The sequence below is a fragment of the Trachurus japonicus genome, chromosome 6 (genome assembly GCF_045865225.1).
Source record: "Trachurus japonicus isolate A0001 chromosome 6, Traja_1.0".
In the NCBI taxonomy this organism is placed as follows: Eukaryota; Metazoa; Chordata; class Actinopteri; order Carangiformes; family Carangidae; genus Trachurus; species Trachurus japonicus.
Genome location: NC_140912.1, coordinates 5,497,431 through 5,517,979, shown reverse-complemented (window position 1 = coordinate 5,517,979; position 20,549 = coordinate 5,497,431). Strand labels below are relative to the sequence as shown.

Here is a 20,549-nt window from a genome sequence, read left to right as displayed (position 1 = left end):
AGCATGCTGAACAAAGCAGGAAACTAAGTTGGTTTAGTTCATGTTTTGACATGAACAACTTTCTCATCTCTACTGCTCATCCTCCCGGTCTGGGACAAGAGTCCATTACTTGTTATTGCAGGTTGGTGGAGAGAGACTTGGTAACAGTTCAGTAGGATCATTCCACCTCCACAATGAACAACACTGGAAACTAGCGGCTACACTCACAGAGCTGTTAGTCAAACGTGAGGTGGAAAGTTAATGTCAGCAGAGAGGAAGGAAGGACAGGGGAGGAAACATGGTGGGGAGAGGGAAGCAGAAGTTGAGTGTCCGTCCCTGTGTGTGTATGTGTGTCATAAAAACTGGGTTTATGTGACAGGTCTGTAAGGCAGTTTACCATGCTGTAAATATCAGTAAAATAATAAACTGTCTCACATCTGGGGACAAGCCAATAAGAGGAGGCTGCAGAGTCTGATGCTTATCTGAGCCATGACATCATCACCCTGTTGATACTCATGATCTAGCAAACTGTCAGAGCCGTGGGACCGTGGACTACATGTTCTACTAGTCTACTAGGGCTGCTCACCTCTCTCCACAGCCAGCAGCTAAATAAGGCTTCATTACTTTGAAACATATACTGTTTTTATGAAATATTAAAAGACTGATTATTATATATTTAGTCTGTTTGTTGTAACAGAAGAGAGTTTGGTTGAACACAGGGAACCTTCACCCTCAGCAGTCATCTGAATGATGACCATACACACACCAGGGTTTTCCCTCCAACTACTCCTGATGGCGAGGTGGCACTGTTGAAACTGAAGGTGAGCTGAGGTGAAGTAAGCAGATAACCTGAAGATTACCAGCGTTGATGTGAACTACACATAGTTACTAGTAACTCAACAGAAAGCTGTCTGTGTGTCGTCTGAGTTTGAGTTGATTAATAAACATGAGGAAATGCTTTTAGAATTAACCAGGCGCTGTGTAGTCTGTAATTTAGTTGAATCAATGAAATTAAAACACATTTAAAAAAAGACAACTCACATATATGTTTCTGAATGTATTGGCAAGTGAATGCATTCTGTCATATTACAGATAAGCATTACCATCTTTAGTTGAGACTACAGCCTAATGTATATGTTATAGACATGTCACTGTTGTCACTGCCCCCCTCAACAAAAAAGCAGCAGGTTTAATATTAGATTGTCTGGTGGTTGAAACAATGTGTTTACCTGTTCAGTGTTCATGTCAGATGACTGAACAGTGAACCACACAGGACAGAAAACGACTGCAGCACTCCAACCAACCGCGCCTGCATCAGAGCCTGACCGATAATGTTTTATGCGTTTAAAAATATCAGATCAGCCAGTACAGTATTTATTTTTTAACATGAGAAAAAAAATTGAAATTCTTTGTTATAGAAGATGGCATGAAAATAACTGAAACAGTTTCCGCTGTCATATTCAGCTGGTCGCTAATAAGAATCCCTGTAAATTGACAGTGGTTATAGTCAGTTAGTAATAGTAAATAGAGTTAACATTGATGCTGATGCTACAGTATCTTGGTTTAGACTGAGACAAGTCATGGGTATATTAGCAGTATGTTGTTTGACACTTAAAAGGGCCTCAGAGATGACATCATCCAGGTCAGAGGTTAGTCAACCTACAGACCCTGGATGCTGATAACAGCTAACCCCGGACTGAGAGGGGAATAGCACTAGCATATCATAACAAAATATTGGTGAAATGAATTCGCTGCAGATAATGTGTTATTTAGAGGCTGCATTCCACTGCCCGATAGACTACATTGCCACCCAGCAGACTGGAGTGTGGCTTTTCCATGGACATAGGTGAAGACTCTGATCGCGCAAGTGGGAGGAGGGAGAGAGAGAGAGACGGCAGCTTGATTGGACGTAGGCAGAACTAGACATGAAGGCATCTGATTGGTTTTTCCTTTTCGGAGTGAAAAGCATGGATTGGTCAGAGTTTTGTCAGTCCTGCAGCTGCCACAGAGGTCTGATTAGGACCATTTCACCCAGTAACAAAACATGTTTCTGAACAGGATTACCAACCATAACTTTTACACTATGATATAACACTAAAGGCTAAATAGTCTAATAATAATAATAAGTTTGGAATATTTTCAGAGCTGCTTTGTGCCGTCGTCACACCGTCTTGTTGACTGACCTTGCCTGCAGCTTACGGACGGTCTCCTCATCTTGTCTGGCGCGCCTCTCGTCCTCCAGTGCGTCCTCCAGTTGACGGTACATGTCCTCCAGCTCCCGGACCCTCTGCAGGTACTGCTCCAGCTCAGTGGACTTCTGGGCCACCTGCTCCTCCATCTGCTGCCGCACCTGTGAGCGAGGAATCGGATTAAATGGATTCTTAACAACCAGTTGGATGTAACAGGTGGTCCAACATCAGATCACCCTGTAACTTCAGTCCTATACCATTTACACCCACCAACACAGGAGCATTAGAAACAGGCAGGTTATATCGGGGATGGAACAGCTCATGGGAAAAAGAAACTCATCCTGTTTGGTTCACTCATCTCGATTTGGAGCATGTGTGTATTGTTCAGTTCGGGGCAATTTCATATGCATTGTCAACTGTATCCAACAGGCAGAAGCAGAGGCAGGCAAGAGGCAGACATCTGTCTATCACACCGCAGAATGAAACGACTGTCAATCAAGAGTCAGAGTAGAAGAGTATGCATAGTGTCACAAGTGGAGGATTTGACGGTTTATTCAGGAAATTAAGGCACTTCCTCTTTAATTTGAGGGCGCCACAGAAGCCACACCCTTATCTGAAAGTTTTCACAAAGGAAAATTACCATGTGGGATTGTGTCACCAAGTTTGAAGCAAAGGAACCAATGTGTATGAGCTAAAGGTACTTCCTGATGGGAACATGGCTACCACGCCACCATTGGCACACCCTTAAATTTATTGTCACACAACAATGTTCACACCAAACCATCATAAACCTGAAGTATTTGTAACCACGTGTGAGGAGGGTGACAACAATTTGCTGAGAGGATTAAAAAAAGAGAGTAGAAATAGTGTTTAATTTTGCCATGAGGCAGTGATGTGCATATGACCAAATATCGGCATGCAGATGTGTTCAGGGGAGGACTTGACACAAATATATCACAAATATGGCCATTTAGGACAATGCAGGCTGGAGATAGAGCCAGGTGATTTTTCTTGGAGAAGGGTCGACATCTGCCACACATAGTGAATGGCCTGTCCTAAAGTCACCCTCTGAAGTAAGAGCATTTCTGGGTTTGTCTTCTTACTACAGATGTTTTGTGCACAAGCATGCACCATAAATATCACCATAAATATGGATGCATCTAACTGTGGAGTTGGTGCAGCAGTGCTTTCTAGCTGCTAGATGCTAGTCCTGTTCTGACCTGCACAGAGAAAGCTGTGCTCCCACACAGGGAAGCTGCAAAGAAAACTATGGTGGCAGTTTTCAAAACGTGTACTGTGTAATGACTTGGTTAATGTGCTATGTGCATTTGATGTGACATTTTGTGAGGTGTGTAGAAAACCTGTTCCACAACACAGAGCTCAACCCTAACCCTAATCCATACAGGCAGAGAGAGCATTCCAGTGTGTGCATAGATATTGTTGAGCTGCCTCTCACTTCACAAGGACACACAGTACAGTGTGTATGGACAATATGAATATGAATTACTTCATTAATCCCTGAAGGAAAATTAATTTGTCTGTCAGCTCATCGACCATGTGCAGAAGAATAAAAAAAAAGCCTGATGAAAGCATGGGGGGGGCGGGTTGGCAGACATAATGTACTGTATGTATGGCAAACAAACACTGCATGTCTCCAAAAGTTATCAGGCAGGTTTCCAGGATGCCAAGTAGCCTACTCATTTCAATGTAACAACTGCTGAACTGGTGTCAGAAAGGGGGGGAAAAAAACTATCATTATCAGCCCTAATAACAACATCCTCTGTCCTTAGACCCTCACATCCACTGAGGAAAAACTCCCAAGAAAAAACAGGAGAAGCCTCAGAGAGACCTCACCCAGGACGCACAGACGTGACAAGAAAACAGTTTACAGCATGGAATACAGGGTTTCTGGTGGGCAGGCTGGGTCAAATACAGGGAGAGCAGGGGGAGCAGGGAGAGCAGGGGGAGCAGGGAGAGCAGGGGGAGCAGGGAGAGCAGGGAGAGCAGGGAGAGCAGGCCAGCTGAATGGGAATACCGGCTGGCAGACTGGTTCCTGAGCAGGGAGGGCAGGTCAGTTCAGAAGCAGAGGACCACACAGGAACACAGACAGGTGGCCCAGCTTGTGGACACTCCCCTGGTCTACAGCACAGTCTGGTCCACTCCCCTTACGTCTCAGACAGGCCCAAGATGAGCTTGTCCCTGTCTGCTCCTCTGTTTCTCTGCTCGAGAGACCGTCAGGACCCTCAGGTCCCACCAACACAACCAAAGACAGGATGCATCTCATACAGCACCGACTAGGACATGTGACTCATTCATCTACCAGTGTTCTGGACCAGACACCAGAGCATTGCCTTTAAATTGCTTTGACTTGTTCTAACATCATTACTCAGTGGAGGCTGAGGAGCAGAGACCACCTACCGTTTTCTCTCTCTCCAGGTCCATTCTGTAGCGGTCCTGGAGTTCAGTTTGGGTCTGAAGACGCCGCCTTTCTTCTTCTGCTGCATTAGCCGCTGCCTCCTCCAGAGCCTGGCCAAAAGAAAAACAAAGGGTTGTTTAAAAAGGAAAGATCACAGGAAAAAATTATAAATTCTATTAATTATTATTATTATTATTTATATAAATTATAAATTATAAAAGCATCTTCTCTGTTCTTAGGAGGACGGATCAGAATTTTCATCTTTAAATTTAGATGAAATACATATTCAATGGAAGATTTAAAAAAAACACCTCAACTGATGCCACAGGACGAAATACCATGTGCTTATCTGAGGTATCTCTAAAGAGACAAGCTGAGCAAACAATTACCCGAGGCAAACATGGTGCAGAGAAGACAGCTGTAGAGAGGAACTGAGCACCAATGTGTGGTTCCCACTGCTTAAAATATGTATTGCCTAGAAACACTCTCATTTAGTGGCTCGGTGGCTCACCTGTGGTTACCATATTGATCTATTCCTAACCACAGCAGCTTGCTGCATGTCATCGTTCATGTTGTCCCCATTTTGCTTGACTGTTTGTGGTGATGCGTTTTTCCTTTTGTCCTGTGTTGATGTTGAAAGCTCACAGAAACCAAACCTCCCTGTTTATCACAGCAGGCACAGCAGGTGAAATCAGCCTTTAACTAAATGTAACCTCATGTTAACTAATGTCACTCCTCTGGTCAATGAGTGTGGCCTGTGTCAGTCTTCTAGCTGCTGCAGTGCCTGCTGCATATTTAGAGTGAATGCATTCATTTTCCTCAAACTTTTTATTAACATTTCTACTTTTACCCTTCAGATATGATGTAGTTATTTTTACTTATTCTTCCCTTTAACAGATTGTAACTACTATATTATTCTATTTTTATCTGAATTTTCAGATATTGTTTCATCCATATTAGTAATGGTTCAAAAATGTTTTCAAACTGTCAGTTTTAAATAAATCTGAGTAGACTTTAGCCTTTCAATTTATTCATACTGATCTTCAACAATTCAAGTAATTTCAAACCATTTCATACTTTTCATATATTGTTTCATCTCTTCAAGATTTCTTCAGCAGTTTCTTAACTTAATTCAGCATTGTTTCAACAATTTATTCAGCTTATTCAGCTTCCAGCTTTCAGCATTCACCAGTATTTCCTTCAGGAAATGCGTTCTCTAGTTGTGTGTGTGTGTGTGTGTACACGTGCGTGCGAGCGTCCCTGAGCCTCTTTATCACTGTGACCATGGCTGTGTGTCCATTGTGTATTGATACAATCAGCTATGTAAGACGGAGACTTGCACCTCAATGCTAGATTGTTGTGGACTCATCCCCCACAAAGACAAACTGTTATCCTCTGCTGCACTGATGTGAACCACTTTGACTGACTGTTGCTGCATGTCACTATTTGACTCCACTCTGCTGGTGGCTTCACTGTGCTGCAAACCTCTCAACTGTGGCCTTTGTGTTTTCTGCTCAGCTGACAGATAATGTGTGGACATTTATAACATTCCTCAGCTCACAGGGTCAGAAAAATGCTCTCAATCAACCAGTTGGCTAAAGATTGGACAGTCTCTCGTAGGCTGAAATAAAGACAGGGAGGAGTGTGGCCTACCACCTGACTGACAATCACAGTCTGAAATTAAGTCAATATTGGACTGACTCTTTCAGTGAATTACAGAGCTGTTGTTCACAGGTGTGGGAAAGGTTTCTGAAGGTAATCGATCATCTGACAACTATTTATTAGGTAATAATACATTTCTGTTCTCAGCTTTAGCAGACTGACTGTGACCCTTCCTGGAAAAACACAGCTTGAAATACAATGAGGTGACGTCAAGAAGGAGTGGCAGTTACCAACCAAAAGTAAACTGCATACATTAGTTTGTACATAAGAAGTTAAACAGTATTTCTATTGTTGAATAAAAATATAATAACTTTCCAGAGTACAGTCCTGTCAACATCACAAACCACTTTGAAGTGTTGTGGTGTCTGTTCAACTCTGGATCAGGTTTCCCACTCACTGGACCTGAAGTGAATGAATAATTAAAATGTTTCAGCTGAAAAATGTTAAATACAGTCTGACTACAGTGTAACTGGCACTTCCCGTTCACACAGTGTGAACAGGAAGCAGCAGTTGTCACCAGGATGAGGTCAGGCCACACGACCAGTCGGCACTGATACCAGACTGAGTGTGGAGGGTCAGGTTTAGGGAGATGAACTGGACAAGCATGTGTGATGGAGACTAACGTTCAATCCACGTTCCTCTGTTGACTGCAGGTGACAGACCATTCATCAGTCCGGGTGGAGCTGACCTATTACTGGTATTCATGAGCTGGCAGTGGGTTTCCAAAAAGGCCCAACTACTTGAATTGTTGTGGTGAACACATTAGTGTGTGGCTGAAACCAGCAGTAAGTTTCATGTAAATGATACTTGTCATTTCTAAGATCAGGCCAGGGTGCTAGATTGGATGCCATCTCTGAGGAATGTTGTCCAGCCAACTGGCAGCAGTGGTGCCAGACAGGAGACCAAACCAGTGAAGACACGTCTGAAGGGAAGAATATTTATATACAGTATTTCCTTCTAGGAAACACTTCCTTATTCTCACGCGCAGAAAAAACCAGCTCAGGCAAATGAGTTCTTTTTATTTATTTCTTTCTTTCCTTCTTTCCAGATTTATAAATTCCTCTGGGGGAAGTCCCTCATGTTAGTTTCCTCACAGACAGTGAATCATCTGAACACATCCTGGTGTTTCAGGTGAGTCAGCATCAGTTTGACACACACACACAGACACAGCTTCAACGGTGCACTTGTGTAATCTAAAAGTGCCTGTTGTGTGTCCAGTATCATTTTGCTTTCTTAATGAGAGGAGTCATCAGCCTCCCCAACACTCCTGTGTAACCTTCCTGTTTTTATCACTGTTTTATGAGCTGCTTATCTTTCTGTGGGGTTTCCGTTTGTTTTAGCAACAACCTCAGTCTCTTACTATAAGTTAAATGTACTTAAATCAAACACTTAAATCATAAACTTAAATCATACACTTGTGGAATCTAGTGCAATGCAACAGCTCTGCCATAATACACAGTGTTAAACTTTCTTTGACATTGCTGTACTGTAAGTGTGAATGACATCAGTGCTAAACATACAACTAAATTTAACACCTCGGGGACCATATCTGGCCTCATGAGGAACTTCACTGCTTTGACTGTGAGGGTTGTTAGAGATGTTTGTCTTTGTTCTTTAGGACTGTAAGCTACATCCTGCACTGTTTGATGACATCTTAAAGCCCCAGTATGTAACTTATTTGGCTTTTTATTAGCAAAAATCAAATATTGCTTTCATAAATACGTATTTCACTGAAGTTGAATCACACCCGCATACAAATGAAAGCTTTCTGGTACCTTAGAATGAGTTGTTACAAGTTGTTACAAATACATAAGTGGGCGACGCACCGAAGCGAGGCTGCCATGTTGCATCGCCATTTTTTACGTTGAGTGGCAGCGTGACCACGGAAGGTGACCACGGAAACCACGAAAGGTAACCACGGAAACTCAGCGGAGCTGACGGGTCGGGGAGAAAGTTTTCCAGGTAGCGCCTGTTAAAACTGTCACCAACCGGATGTCATTTTACTCCACCAGAGAAAGACGGTAAAACGTGGGTCAGGTAAACAATACGACATCACCATGACAACATATTGTCACGCCTGTATTGTTTTGCCTCGTGCTGGCGGACCACTTGTTTACATAGACGCTTATTTATCCTGTTACATGCAGCGTCTGTTGTCTGTCTGACGTCTGCTCGATTTCACGTGAATGCAACATCAAGAATACGTTCCGATATGCAACTGCACCGCTAGATGGGGGGAATTCCTACATATTATACCTTTAAACTAAAGCTATAGGATCACATAATGTGGAAACCCACCTCTACATGCCATGATAAGTGGACACTGGATTGTGTCTATATGCTATCTACCATGTTACAGCTCTGTCGGACCATGCAGGATAAACTCTGAAAACCAGACTACAATAACCTCATATCCACACTGTGCCACTTAGCCCTGCTCTCCTCATGTAAAACACACTCCACCACCCTCTGTCACAAAGGAACTGACGTTTCCTGATCAGGCTGGATGCACATGTGTTTGTCTGTCTTCTCCTCACCTTCCTCATGTTCTCCAGCTCCAGTTGCTTGGCCTCGTTGGCCGTCTGCAGCTCCCTCATCCTGAGCTCCAGCTCCTCCTGCTCGGCCTGCTGCCTCAGCCGCAGGTCCCGCCGTTTTTGCCGGGCCTCGCGATGCGGTGCGGGGCGGCCCTGACGCAGCAGACTCACATAGGTCTGAATGGCTGAAGGAAACAAAAGGGGAAACAGAAATATGATGTTGTGATTTCATTCAAGGTTATGCGTGCAAAAATACAAATAAGAATGGTGGATCATCAGTGAGGAACTGTGGACAAGCATGGGCCCCAGGGCGGAAAGCTGGAAAGCTAAACTCAATTCATACCTTACGTAAAACCAATTTCAAAAACTGAATGATTTTTAAAGTAAAAATGCCAAAGTGTCTCTGGTGCCAGTTTGTTTGTTTTTCTGACAATAAATTCCATCTCTTGGTTTTTTTCAGCTTGTTTCAGTGCAACATAATTGATTAATCAAGGTAATCAACAGATAAACCAATAAAGAAACTTTCTTTAGTGGAATCATGTAATAATGAATAACTTGGGCTTTCATTTCTCTTTATTTCCTCCTTAGTAAAATCACTGAAGCTTGTGTTTTTGAGAACTGGATGTTTGGAAGTTCTGTGAGTTTAGACTCAACAAAATCTTACAATGGGGAGTGGGACATAATAGGGAGACCTCACTGGGGCTTACAGCAGCAGCATTAAATAAGACTGATGATCAGATCAGTGATAAGAGGAATGATGCTGTGATTGTTGGTTTTGTTGTCAGTCCTCACCCTGGATCCACTCCTGCTTCTTCTTCTTGTCTGATGCACTGATTTCAAAGCTTTTTAGTGACGACCTGATGAGGAAGAGGCACTTCTTCCCCTCCTTGTCTGGTAATGGCTGGAGAGAAGAAAAAAAAAAGAATCCAACAGGTTCACCAATACACCAATGTGTGTGAACATGAAGAGTTCACCACAATCAGTATCTTGTGTAGCAAAATAATATTCACCAGTGCTGCTCAACAATAAATAAATAAAGTCTTGCCTATTGAATCAACCAGCAAGTCTGGTGTACTACCTGGTGTACTACAAACATCAATGTGTAGCTGTTAACAATATGATGGGACTGAAACAGCCTCGGCCACAGACAGGTGAAATTCCTCTTCTGTTCTGAGCCTGGTTTCAGAGTTTCAGATATCCAGCTGATCAGTGTGAAGAGCAGCAGGTTCTTACCTCCACCGTGCAGTTTCCATCTAATAAGATGTTTCCTTTCTTTTCGGCCAGGTCTTCACTAACATAGTAGGAGATGGAGTCTGGCTTCAGCCTAAACCAGCGCTCTGTCCAGTTCTTCCTCTTGTGACCCTTCTTCATCATGTAGCCCTGCAGAGAGAAAGATGGGTCAGTTCAACCAACAATTACTCCAACACACAAAATCATCATTTACACAATGGATTCTTCATCTGATGAAGACCTCGTGGAAGAGGGATGGTGGAAATGTTGTGTTGTAAAATGAACACTGTAGCTGTGTGAAGATGGGCAGTTGTGTCTTTCTCTAGGACACTAAAACAACAATGTGTTGTTTTTACAAAAGACAAAGATGCTTGTTACAGTCTCTCTCACGGTGATGACTGTTACTATTGTGCAGCACAAGGAAAAAGTATCAGGTCCTCACATTTGAGAACTCGGAAGAGCAATGTTCTTTTCCCACCATGACACACAGTGGAAACTGTATATTGAGCATTGATGATGTTTTTCAGAATCATATCCTCATGATGTCAGTTCATGTTATCCTGACAATGTGACCCTCAGCCCCAAGCCCACTGCCACTACCTGCACAGGTGAATCTTTATAAATAGTTAGGATCTGGTCACTATTAAAGAGCAAAGTGTAGCCTATAAAATGATCATACAGTTGAGTCAACAGAAATATAATCCTGTGGAATGTGGTTTCAGCCAGGCAGATTTACAATCTACTGTACAAGTAGCGGGCAGATTGTAAATCTGTAACCATGTGAGTCCACCTGAACCAGATACATTCACCCATGAAAACCTGGAAGAGAGGGGGGGCCAAGTGTGAACTGGGTGTGCCTCCCACCTGCTTGAGCACGTCCAGGATGAGCTCTTGGTAGACCTCGTTGATGCCCATGGAGAGCGTCTGGCGGTCCATGCCTTTACTGAACTGACCCGAGCCCACCAGGGTGATGAGGTCCCAGGCTGTCAGACACTGCTGCCGCGAGTCCAGCTGCAGCTTGTAGTCCTCGAAACGCTCCTCCACCCAGCTGCCCCCCATCGCCTCCGTCAGCTTACGCAGGAAGTACTCGATCTGTGTGTAGAGACAGACACAGAATAGTACACAAACGCAAGAGCAGAATTACTTTCACAGGGAAAAAATAATCTCAGATTTGTCTTTGAAACATGGAGCAGGTCATTTCTGCTCAGAGTTGACACTCTCCGGTACTTTCCTACTGCTCATATCTACATGCACTTGTTTACATTTCTCAAGCAAACGATCTTCCTATGGTTCAGCTCTGACATTTGTTAGACCCAACAATAAATCTCCCAGCATAAAAGAACAGGAAGCTGGACACTTCCTTTTCTGCTCTTGAGCAACAGACATTTTCAACTAGTCATTTACTGAAGCTGCAACACCCCACACATACCGTACATACATGATGTAAATGTAATCCTATCATCTTAAATTGCAGGATTTTAATCTGTGGTGAAGATATCACTGCAGGCTCTCTCTCTCTCGCTCTCTCTTATTATTATTATCTTGTTGGACTACTGCCCTGGGCCCAGTTTCTGAACTCAGTATGTCACAGTAGGGTTAGGGGACAGGCAGACCACCCACCCCTTAAAACTGTTGAAGGGGCCTGTCTGTGCATGGGTCCTGTCCATGTCCTGTGGTTTGATGAGACCAAGACAAACTTATCTGGTTCAGATGGTGTCAGGTGTGTGTGGTGGCAACCAGGTGAGGAGTACAGGGACAAGTGTGTCTTGCCTACGGTCAAGCATGGTGGTGGGGGTGTCATGGTTTGTGGCTGCATGAGTGCTACCGGCACTGGGGAGCTACAGTTCACTAAGGGGAACCATGAACGGCAACATGTACTGTGACATACTGAAACAGAGCATGACCCCCTCCCTGCAGAAACTGGGCCCAGGGCAGTAGTCCAACATGATAACGACCCCAAACACACCTCCAAGACCACCACTGCCTTGCTAAAGACTTCCAACCCTATTGATCATCAGTGGAACATCCTCAACTGGAAGGTGGAGGAGCACAAGGTGTCTGACCTCCACCAGCTCCATGATGTCACCATGGAGGAGTGGAAGAGGTTTCCAGGGGCAACCTGTGAAGCTCTAGTGAACTCCATGTCCAAGACAGTTGAGGCAGTGATGGAAAAAAATGGTAGCCACACAAAAAATTGTCACTTTGGGCACAATTTGGACATTTTCACTTAGGGGTGTACTCACTTTTGTTGCCAGCGGTTCAGACATTAATGGCTGTGTGTTGAGTTATTTTGAGGGGACAGCAAATTTACACTGTTATACACGCTGAAGCTGTACACTGACTACATTGTATCAAAGTGTCATATCTTCAGTGTTGTCCCATTAAAAGATATAATAAAATATTTACAAAATAATGTAAAAATGTACTCACTTTTGTGAGATACTGTATGTGTGTATATATTTTTTTTCATGTATATATACTGTATATATAAATACATCAAAAGTGAGCTGTCTGAATCCCTCCTCCAGTAATGATAACTACTGCCCACTATTTCATCAGTCAGAGTCAGAGTTTGTTTCATGTAATCCCTCAAACAGTCCATGGTGTGCTCTCCTCTCTGACAGTACTCCAATAATTATTATAAGTCTGCTGAAGTTGTGTGATTCTATGTGGTGCACTTACTGAAAATCAATATGAATGTTTATTAGGAAATAAATAAAATTTGAAAAGAAAAGGTGTGAACGTGGGTCTCAGAGGGTTAATTCACTCCTTTTGTATCTGTATCTGGAGGTCTCTCCACTAAGCTGCTCATGATTTAGTTCCAATGAGAAAAATACTAAACATACAGTGTTGGAGTTGATGCTGGTACAAAGTTAATCCAGGTGTTCAGTCCACTCACCTCCTCGGTGACGATGATCAGTGGGTATCTGTCCTCTGACAGGAAGTTGAAGATGCACCAGATCTTGTAGGCGTCATCGTTGGAGATGAGCAGCTGCCTTTGGCCCAGGTTTTTCCTGAAGCACAGAGTCCAGCACATTTTGTTGAAGTCCTGACGGTCGAAGTTGTCCTTCACCTGTGGCAGAGCACAACAGCAGCTGTGGTGAGTCAGGGACACAATGTAAAACTGGTGCTTGCACCATAATATCTGCTACATCTGCTTCAGTAAAATCATGAAAACAAGAGCTTGGACTGAGGTTGTGCTTCATGGAGGTATCCCTACTACTAAAGTAAAAGATTACTCATTAGGTTCATATTATGATCATTAAAAACCAAGAGAGGAAGTACTAATGATTAAAAAAGCAAAGGGTGGAGAGATCATCTCACAAAAACAAGTGCAGGCAGGACGCTCGTCCTTCAGTTACCAGGCTCCTTTACTGTGGAACCAGCTCTCTCCATGGGTCAGAGAGGCAGACACTTGAACTACATTTAAGTCTAGGCTTAAGACCTTCCTGTATGACAGAGCCTTTAGTTAGGGCTAGTCCAAGTAGCTCTGAACCATTTTATAGCTACGCTGCTATAGGCTTAGACTGCTGAGGGACACATCTGGTTACATGGAGCCCTCTCCTCTCTTCTCCTCTCCTCTCCTCTTGCACATTTTAACTGTCATTATCATTATCTGTTGCCCCTTGTAGTTTGGCCTTAGTGTCTCTGTGTTTCCACAGATCCACCAGAGATGCATCTCTCTGCACCAACCACCGCCTGCATCACCTCCTTTCCCACCGGCCTGCTCCCTTCCCATGAACCAGTCTGCCATCCAGTCCTCCCATTAAGCTGGCCTGCCCTCCCTGCCTCCCTCCCACCTTGTCTGTATACAACATCTATGTCACGTCTGCCCGTCCTGGGTGAGGGATCCCTCCTCTGTCTCTCACCCTGAGGTTTCTCCTGTTTTTTCTTGGGAGGTTTTCCTCAGTCGATGTGAGGGTCTAAGGACAGAGGATGTTGTTATGATGCTGTGTAAAGCCCTTTGAGACAAACTGTAAAAATGGGCTATTCAGATAAAATTCCCCTTCCCTTGCTTCTTACATTTCTATATGTTCAAAGACCATTTTCAATGTGTGTCACCTCCCAGAGCGACAACTAACCCTGCTAACACCAGAAGAAGTAACACCCCCACCCCACCCCCCACCAGAGCTACAAAGAGTGGAAAGCTCTCAAAAAGGTACAATCAGTGCTGTGGAGGGAAGTGTTTTCCTTGAGCCGGTGAACAGCAGCATCTCCATGGAGACCCCTTCCGCCAAAAAGCAAGTCATCAGGAAACCCCTCAAAAAAAAAAAAAAAACCTTGCCCGCTTTGATTAAAAAACTAACCTGAACATGAACTGAACCCAGGAACCGTCCCAGTTTGTCAGTCACATTAAAAGATAGTAACAGGTGAAAATAAGTGGATTACACTGAAAGACTTGAGCATCACTTAAATGCTCATCTTGGCATGTGACGTCGGCAACAGTGCTCACCACTGCAGCACCCTGCCACCCCCTCTCACAGGCTGAATTTCCCATGAACCTACAGAATTCATGGGCTAAATGTTCATGACTGAGTTGGGTCATGGATACATCTAATGACAACAACAGAGAGGTAAAAATAAAAATAAAAGTCACTTCAGGACAGAGCGCTGCCCAGTTTGATGGTTATTGGACAAAACCAACTTTTACCAGTTTGTCTCAGTATGGAAAAGAGTAAGCTCCATGGAGATGTTGAGATGGGATGATGTCAGAAAGGCAGAGACACCGACGCCTGTGGAACTGAGGCCCAGTCATCATTATCATCATCATCTTCAGTGTCATCCAGTTTGTCAAATCCTCAAACACCCGAGGGCCTGGACTCATGCTGGTCAACAATGTGATTGTGAAATTCAACTGGTTCTATTTTCCTGACGAACATTAAAGTTGTCCTTCAAATTCAACTGTGATTCAATCAAAAGCTCCAGAACCTGCAGACCTCTGGGTCAGTGTGTTGGAGAACGGCTCCTGGGCCTGCATGATGAGTACTGTATGGTGTGGTTGAACAAAACTTCTCAGTGGATTTTGTGTTACAATTGTTCTCTTATGAATACTGTGAACATTGCCTCTCTTCACTCTGAAGAGAGGCACTTTGCCCCTGGAAATAAATGGGCGACTGATTTGACGGATTATTTCCACATCAAAACAAACTTTCTGCTCAAGTGCAGCTACTTTGTGAATTTTATCCTGAATTCACTCAGGTCGTTTCATTATTCCCATTTTCTGAGCTGAGAAAGACATTTGGCCCAAGTGAATGACTGCAGTGAAGTAGTGCCCTTTTCTAAGGCTGCACAGGATCTGATGTAACGCTCTATTGTGCTAATTTAGGGTGAGTGCCTGTGTGGAAACCTGGGCCGGATGTTAAAGTGATAGTCCACCCATAATGAATATTAGAAATGCAACTTCACTATGTACAGGTCAACAGAACCACAAACTATTGTGTGTTTCTCAGAATGGTGATGACACTATACACTCTTCTTCAACAGTTTCAACAAATACTAATGGAGGTTCTTGCTGGTGGCAGAGAAGTGGACTTGATCTGAGATTTGAGACAGGGATTCAAAACAAACAAACTCATCTAGGATTTGGGACTTTTATGATTTGTATACCTTTTTTATGGATGTAAATGTGAAGACCTGACCTGAAAACTGAAGACATGGCTCTGAAATATGAAGTGCAGAAAGTTCATATACTGCAGGATTCACTTGCGTTTCTGTTTCTATACATTTAATTTTCTATATCTGTATTTGTTTGACAAAGTACATTAGGCCACATCACATTATGATAGTCAAGTTAATTTTACGGTTTTACAGGCCAGGCAGACTGCAGCTCCCCCTGTCCTTAGCCTCAAACATGAGAAGGTTTTTTTTGTTTTTTTTTTACTTACACCGGGAACAAACTGGAGAACATCTCAGTGTGAGAGAGGAGGAGAGTCTGTTTAGGTCTGGACATTCAGTATGATAACACAGTTGTGTCTGATTGGATCAGTCTTCCATTCAAAATACTTCAAAATAAATACGTAACTGAAGATGTACTGTTTATTTATGTGGAATTCAACTTTTTTTTGCCACTTCTGAAGTGTGACTAGAAACCATCTCCCATGATATGAATGTTGTGTTTTAAAATGTGAACTCTGATGAAGTAGTAGGCAGCTACCTCCTGTCCTGTCATTACTCAGCATGATGAAGGTTGTGTTTGGATGGCAAACTGTTCTGCATCGTCCTGCAGGATTTAAGGAATGTTTAAAATGAGTCAGCGGGAAGAGGGGAGGGGCGTGCAGGGAACAGTAGTGAACTTGTGAAAACTGAGTTTTCAGAAAGAGCAGCTCTTTGTCCACGCTCATCTTGATTGTATTTGTCCTCACAGCTCACTGACTCTCTCTCTCTCGCTCTCTACCCATCACTCCCTCTCTCTCAGTCTCTACACTTCAACAATAAGAGCCTTGTCAGCACGGCCCCCCCTCCTCTCTGCTGCCACATGTTCATTAGGATTCAGGAGCCAAACTCCAGTTCTCTGCAACAGCATCAACTGCTCACACACATATTTCATCTTCCAAGACAAATAGACAGCTCACTGACAGTCAAACCACATCAGCTTATAACCTGAGGCTTTAGCTGCTGGTGAAATATTCACCTACAGTGAAGGTGAAGACGTGATCTGAAGTTAAGATCAAGATTGCATAAAAAGAGGAAATGAGAAGAGTTGTAAATGCTCCAAAGCACAACATTACCATAATAAACCTGCAGGTGCTGGTGGGGTGGTTCATGCCCACCAAACTTCAACAGTTGTGTGGTTAAAGTGTCGACACCTGGCCGTTTGAAGACTTTATGTCTATATGGCTGATTGGACCAGAGAGACCACAGTGAAAGTATTGTGCCTATTCTTTTACTAAACTGGATGATGTCACAACACATATGAAAACCTTCTTCGGTTTCTCTGTTCCCTCAAAAGTCACAACTATCAGGATGGTTTGCATGTGGTCAGCTGTGTCAATTTGCACGTCAAGGTTCACCGAACCCAAACTCAACAGAAAGCAGCAGTTTTAGTTTTCTTCTGAAACCACAAGAACACGAGAACATCAAAACATGAGACATGAGGAGAAATGCAGAATGGTGTGAAATGTCACCTGACCACAGTGAGCTGATGTTGCAGGACCACTTCACTTTATTTCAGTCTATCTAGTAGTTTTTGTATCTCATCTTAATGCATTTGGAGTGATAAAGGACTCCTTTCAGATACTCCCTCAGATAAAGGAGGTGACTCCTTTCAGAATACCTCTGTACACTGACTCAGTGGAATGTCTGTGGAGCACAGCTGAAAGGTTACTGGCACTACTACATACTATACACTATTATTTGTAAAACACCGTCGCCTGATGTGCATCTCCAAATAATTCTAACTACACATGGGGGCGATGCAGACTGCAAGGGCTGCTACACATTATGGTGGTGAATTGCACAGCAACGCATTCCCTTGACGCAGAACTTCGAAAGGTTGCATGACGGCATGAAAGAAGTGGCGTAGTCACAGCGGGGATGCAGAAGCACAAACCAAGAAGCACAAACTGAGCTTAAGTTGTTGCAACTCATCATAGTATGACGTTGGCATGTTTGGTTAATTCAGAACTGTACTGATTACATAATAATAATTATCGCAATGATCGTTTTGAACATATTTCTATTAAAGCAGAAGTAAGTGATCCGGTCGTTTTCGCTAATGCTGCATTCCAGGCAGGCTTTTGAAATAGTAAATTACAGCTTCAAGTCACAACTTACGACTTTGTAGCGTTTCAGGCAACCCACTCGTGTTTTTCCGACCTGTTTTACCGGTGAAAGTCACTATAACGGCCACTCGTAACTTCCGACCGGTGAACTCGTACCAGATCGAACTGGTACGACTTCACGGTCGGAAAAATACGAGTTTCCTTGAACGCACCATAACAGTCCTCGTCGCTACGTCACCACATTCACGGCGTTCCTTGGCTGCACACACAGCCCTGCATGCCGTTCTCTCTCCTCATTGGATAAAAACTGTAGGATACGATAAATGTCTTCTCCTCGACTCAGAGCAGAACAGAGGGACTGAGAGACCCGTGTTTCAGTCCAAACACTCTATGTAAGTGATTGCTGTCGGAAGATATAACTATTTAAGACTTATATTAACACAAATATATCACTTACTTCTGCTTTGAAGAGGAACTATGCAAGATTTTTTTTACCTTAATTAAACAGCTTGAGAGTGATTGTGATGGTTAAATCAATGACTTGTACCTTGTTTCAGGGAGAATGGAGGCTCTCCATTGAAAACCAACCAAGCAAGATCAGAGCCTCCGACCCAAGTGTCCCAGCTTTTGTCTCAGCTGCAACACAATCACGCCCCATAACCTGTAATCTCTTGTTTATGACAGATAAGACTACACAAATATACATATTGTAACATCGTATATGATCTACCGCTCCATGGATTGCTTTCTCGCCAGTTTAGTTGAAAACAAATACACATGGCCGGGAGGAGAGTTAGCAAAACAGTGAAAAAGCGACCGCACTTGTATAGTTCCCCTTTAAAACACACACACAAACGTATTATACATAAAGACACACACACGTATTGACATCATTTTCCCTTTTAAATATTTTTTGCCTGTACTTGATTTTGCGTGCCTTGTGGAACAATGACGTTTCTCTCTTGCTGGAAGTGGAGAGCGTGAAAGATAAGGAGCGACTTGAGGAAGTGGTCATAGCGACTGGAGACAGAGGCATTCAAACTTTGACTTGGTTTCACAACAGACCATAGAAGTGCAATGCACAGTGTCTGTGATCAGAAGATTTCATCACTCGTCAATAACGTCAATAACATTTACGAAATAACATCAAGTGTTGACGCTCTCACACTGCACAAGAAAAACCACGAGAAGCCTGTTGACATTAATGAGAGCACCTGAATGAACGTATGAGAAACACTGGGTCCATCATTCAAGAAGTGTGGCTTTGTTGGAGTTGGAGTCAGTCAGAGAGACAGAGACTGTGAGCAGACAGAGGCCCAGATGACACAGGAGAGGGAAGACGACTGTCACCATTGTGACAGCAGCTAACTGTCGTGTTCAGTGCTCAGAGACTCATAATAAAGTTAGTGTAGTTGACAGATAATCCACAGGAATGAGGAGGGAATCAATCAACAGTCCTGTGTTTGTCTCATATTCCCTTCAATAGAAATGTATTGTCCAGAGGAATCCAGCAGGTCCTCACATCTTCATTATGATGGTCTCTCTTCTTGGTATGTCTTGTTCCTGAGGAATGTTTCACTTGACCAAACAACAAAGTGCTGAGTCTGTGCTGCCAAATCAACAGCCCAAGTGGTTGAGGGTCAGGTTGCTAAGTTACACCACTGTGGCACAGCTGCGGCCCTCTTTGTAAAGTGTTAGATTCCCTGGGTTTAGACATGTAGAAGGCCCTGGAGGAGCAGCACCCTCACACAAAGCTTACTCAGCCTTTGTGATTGTTCTACAGCTCAGACACAGACTTTGGTATGTCTCTGTAGACGTCTGCACCGACAACAACAACCTCAACAACCACTTGAAAATGCTCTGGTCCAGGGGCATCCTGACTAGGCTTGGGCGGTAATAATCAGTTTATTACCATCATTTAAAAAAAAAATACATATAGGGGTCTGATATATTACCTACTAAATATTAATATCTTACTGACTAAATAATGAGTTTATGTCCAGCACCTACATGTGTGTGGTTGAGTTTTCAGTTTTACTCCAAAAGTATCATGTTTTTCGTTCAGGAGAGGTGACGTGATCATGTGACGCTCAGAGAAGAGAGAGGAAAAGACGGCATGTTGCTCATATAGTGAGTTGGTCCTCAAGAAAAACACAACTTCTGTAAAAATCTTGGCTAGATTTGAAGCACTGTTGTGTGTTGTGTCTCTTGTAGACTTGTGCCGACTGTTATAAAAACACACAGATACGCTGCCACAGCTGAGCAGCGCTCCAATGAAAGTTAGATCTTCAATAGGGCTCGAAAGGTCACATGATTACGCAATGCATTGTGGGCCGTAAGCGCCATTTTTACGGGCATTGTTTACGTTGCCATGGGAATCCACTGTAGAGATCGCAGGAGAGCGAGAGAGAAAGTAAACTAAATGCAGCGGGCCCTTGGAACATAACAAGTTTTTATTATAAATAACCGGTGTGAAAATGTTGTGAACACACCAACATGTGTCATTTGATGGAGGAGAAAGGATGGTTTGGTCGTTTAGACGGCAGCTATCCAAGCCATTCGGCGCCTCCTCTTGGTCAGCTCTGAGACCCGAGGTCCTTGGCTCTGTTTCCAAGAAGGAAACTAAAAAAATCTCAGCCCATCGATCTTTTTGCTGTTGTGATCATGTGACCGATTGTGGCAGTTAAACACATAACAAGTCTGCACCATCTCACCGGAACAAAAAAGAAAAACACTACTGAAAACTCTCTACTGAGGATACTCTTACCAAAGACACTCCACTACAACCACTTTCGAAATGCCTGCAAAGCCCACAATG

General features: G+C 43.4%; 1 protein-coding gene across 1 annotated transcript in view; it reads right to left on the bottom strand.

Moving 5' to 3' along the window:
* swap70b (switching B cell complex subunit SWAP70b) overlaps nucleotides 1-20,549 on the bottom strand; it is a 31,613-nt gene that overhangs the window by 4,208 nt on the left and 6,856 nt on the right. The window contains exons 3-9 of the mRNA XM_085778451.1: nucleotides 12,910-13,083; nucleotides 10,875-11,102; nucleotides 10,014-10,160; nucleotides 9,573-9,681; nucleotides 8,784-8,965; nucleotides 4,587-4,694; nucleotides 2,163-2,329 (exon numbers count right to left, since the gene is read on the bottom strand). Coding sequence (XP_085634577.1) covers nucleotides 2,163-2,329; nucleotides 4,587-4,694; nucleotides 8,784-8,965; nucleotides 9,573-9,681; nucleotides 10,014-10,160; nucleotides 10,875-11,102; nucleotides 12,910-13,083 — 1,115 coding nt within the window. The remainder of the gene's footprint in view (nucleotides 1-2,162; nucleotides 2,330-4,586; nucleotides 4,695-8,783; nucleotides 8,966-9,572; nucleotides 9,682-10,013; nucleotides 10,161-10,874; nucleotides 11,103-12,909; nucleotides 13,084-20,549) is intronic.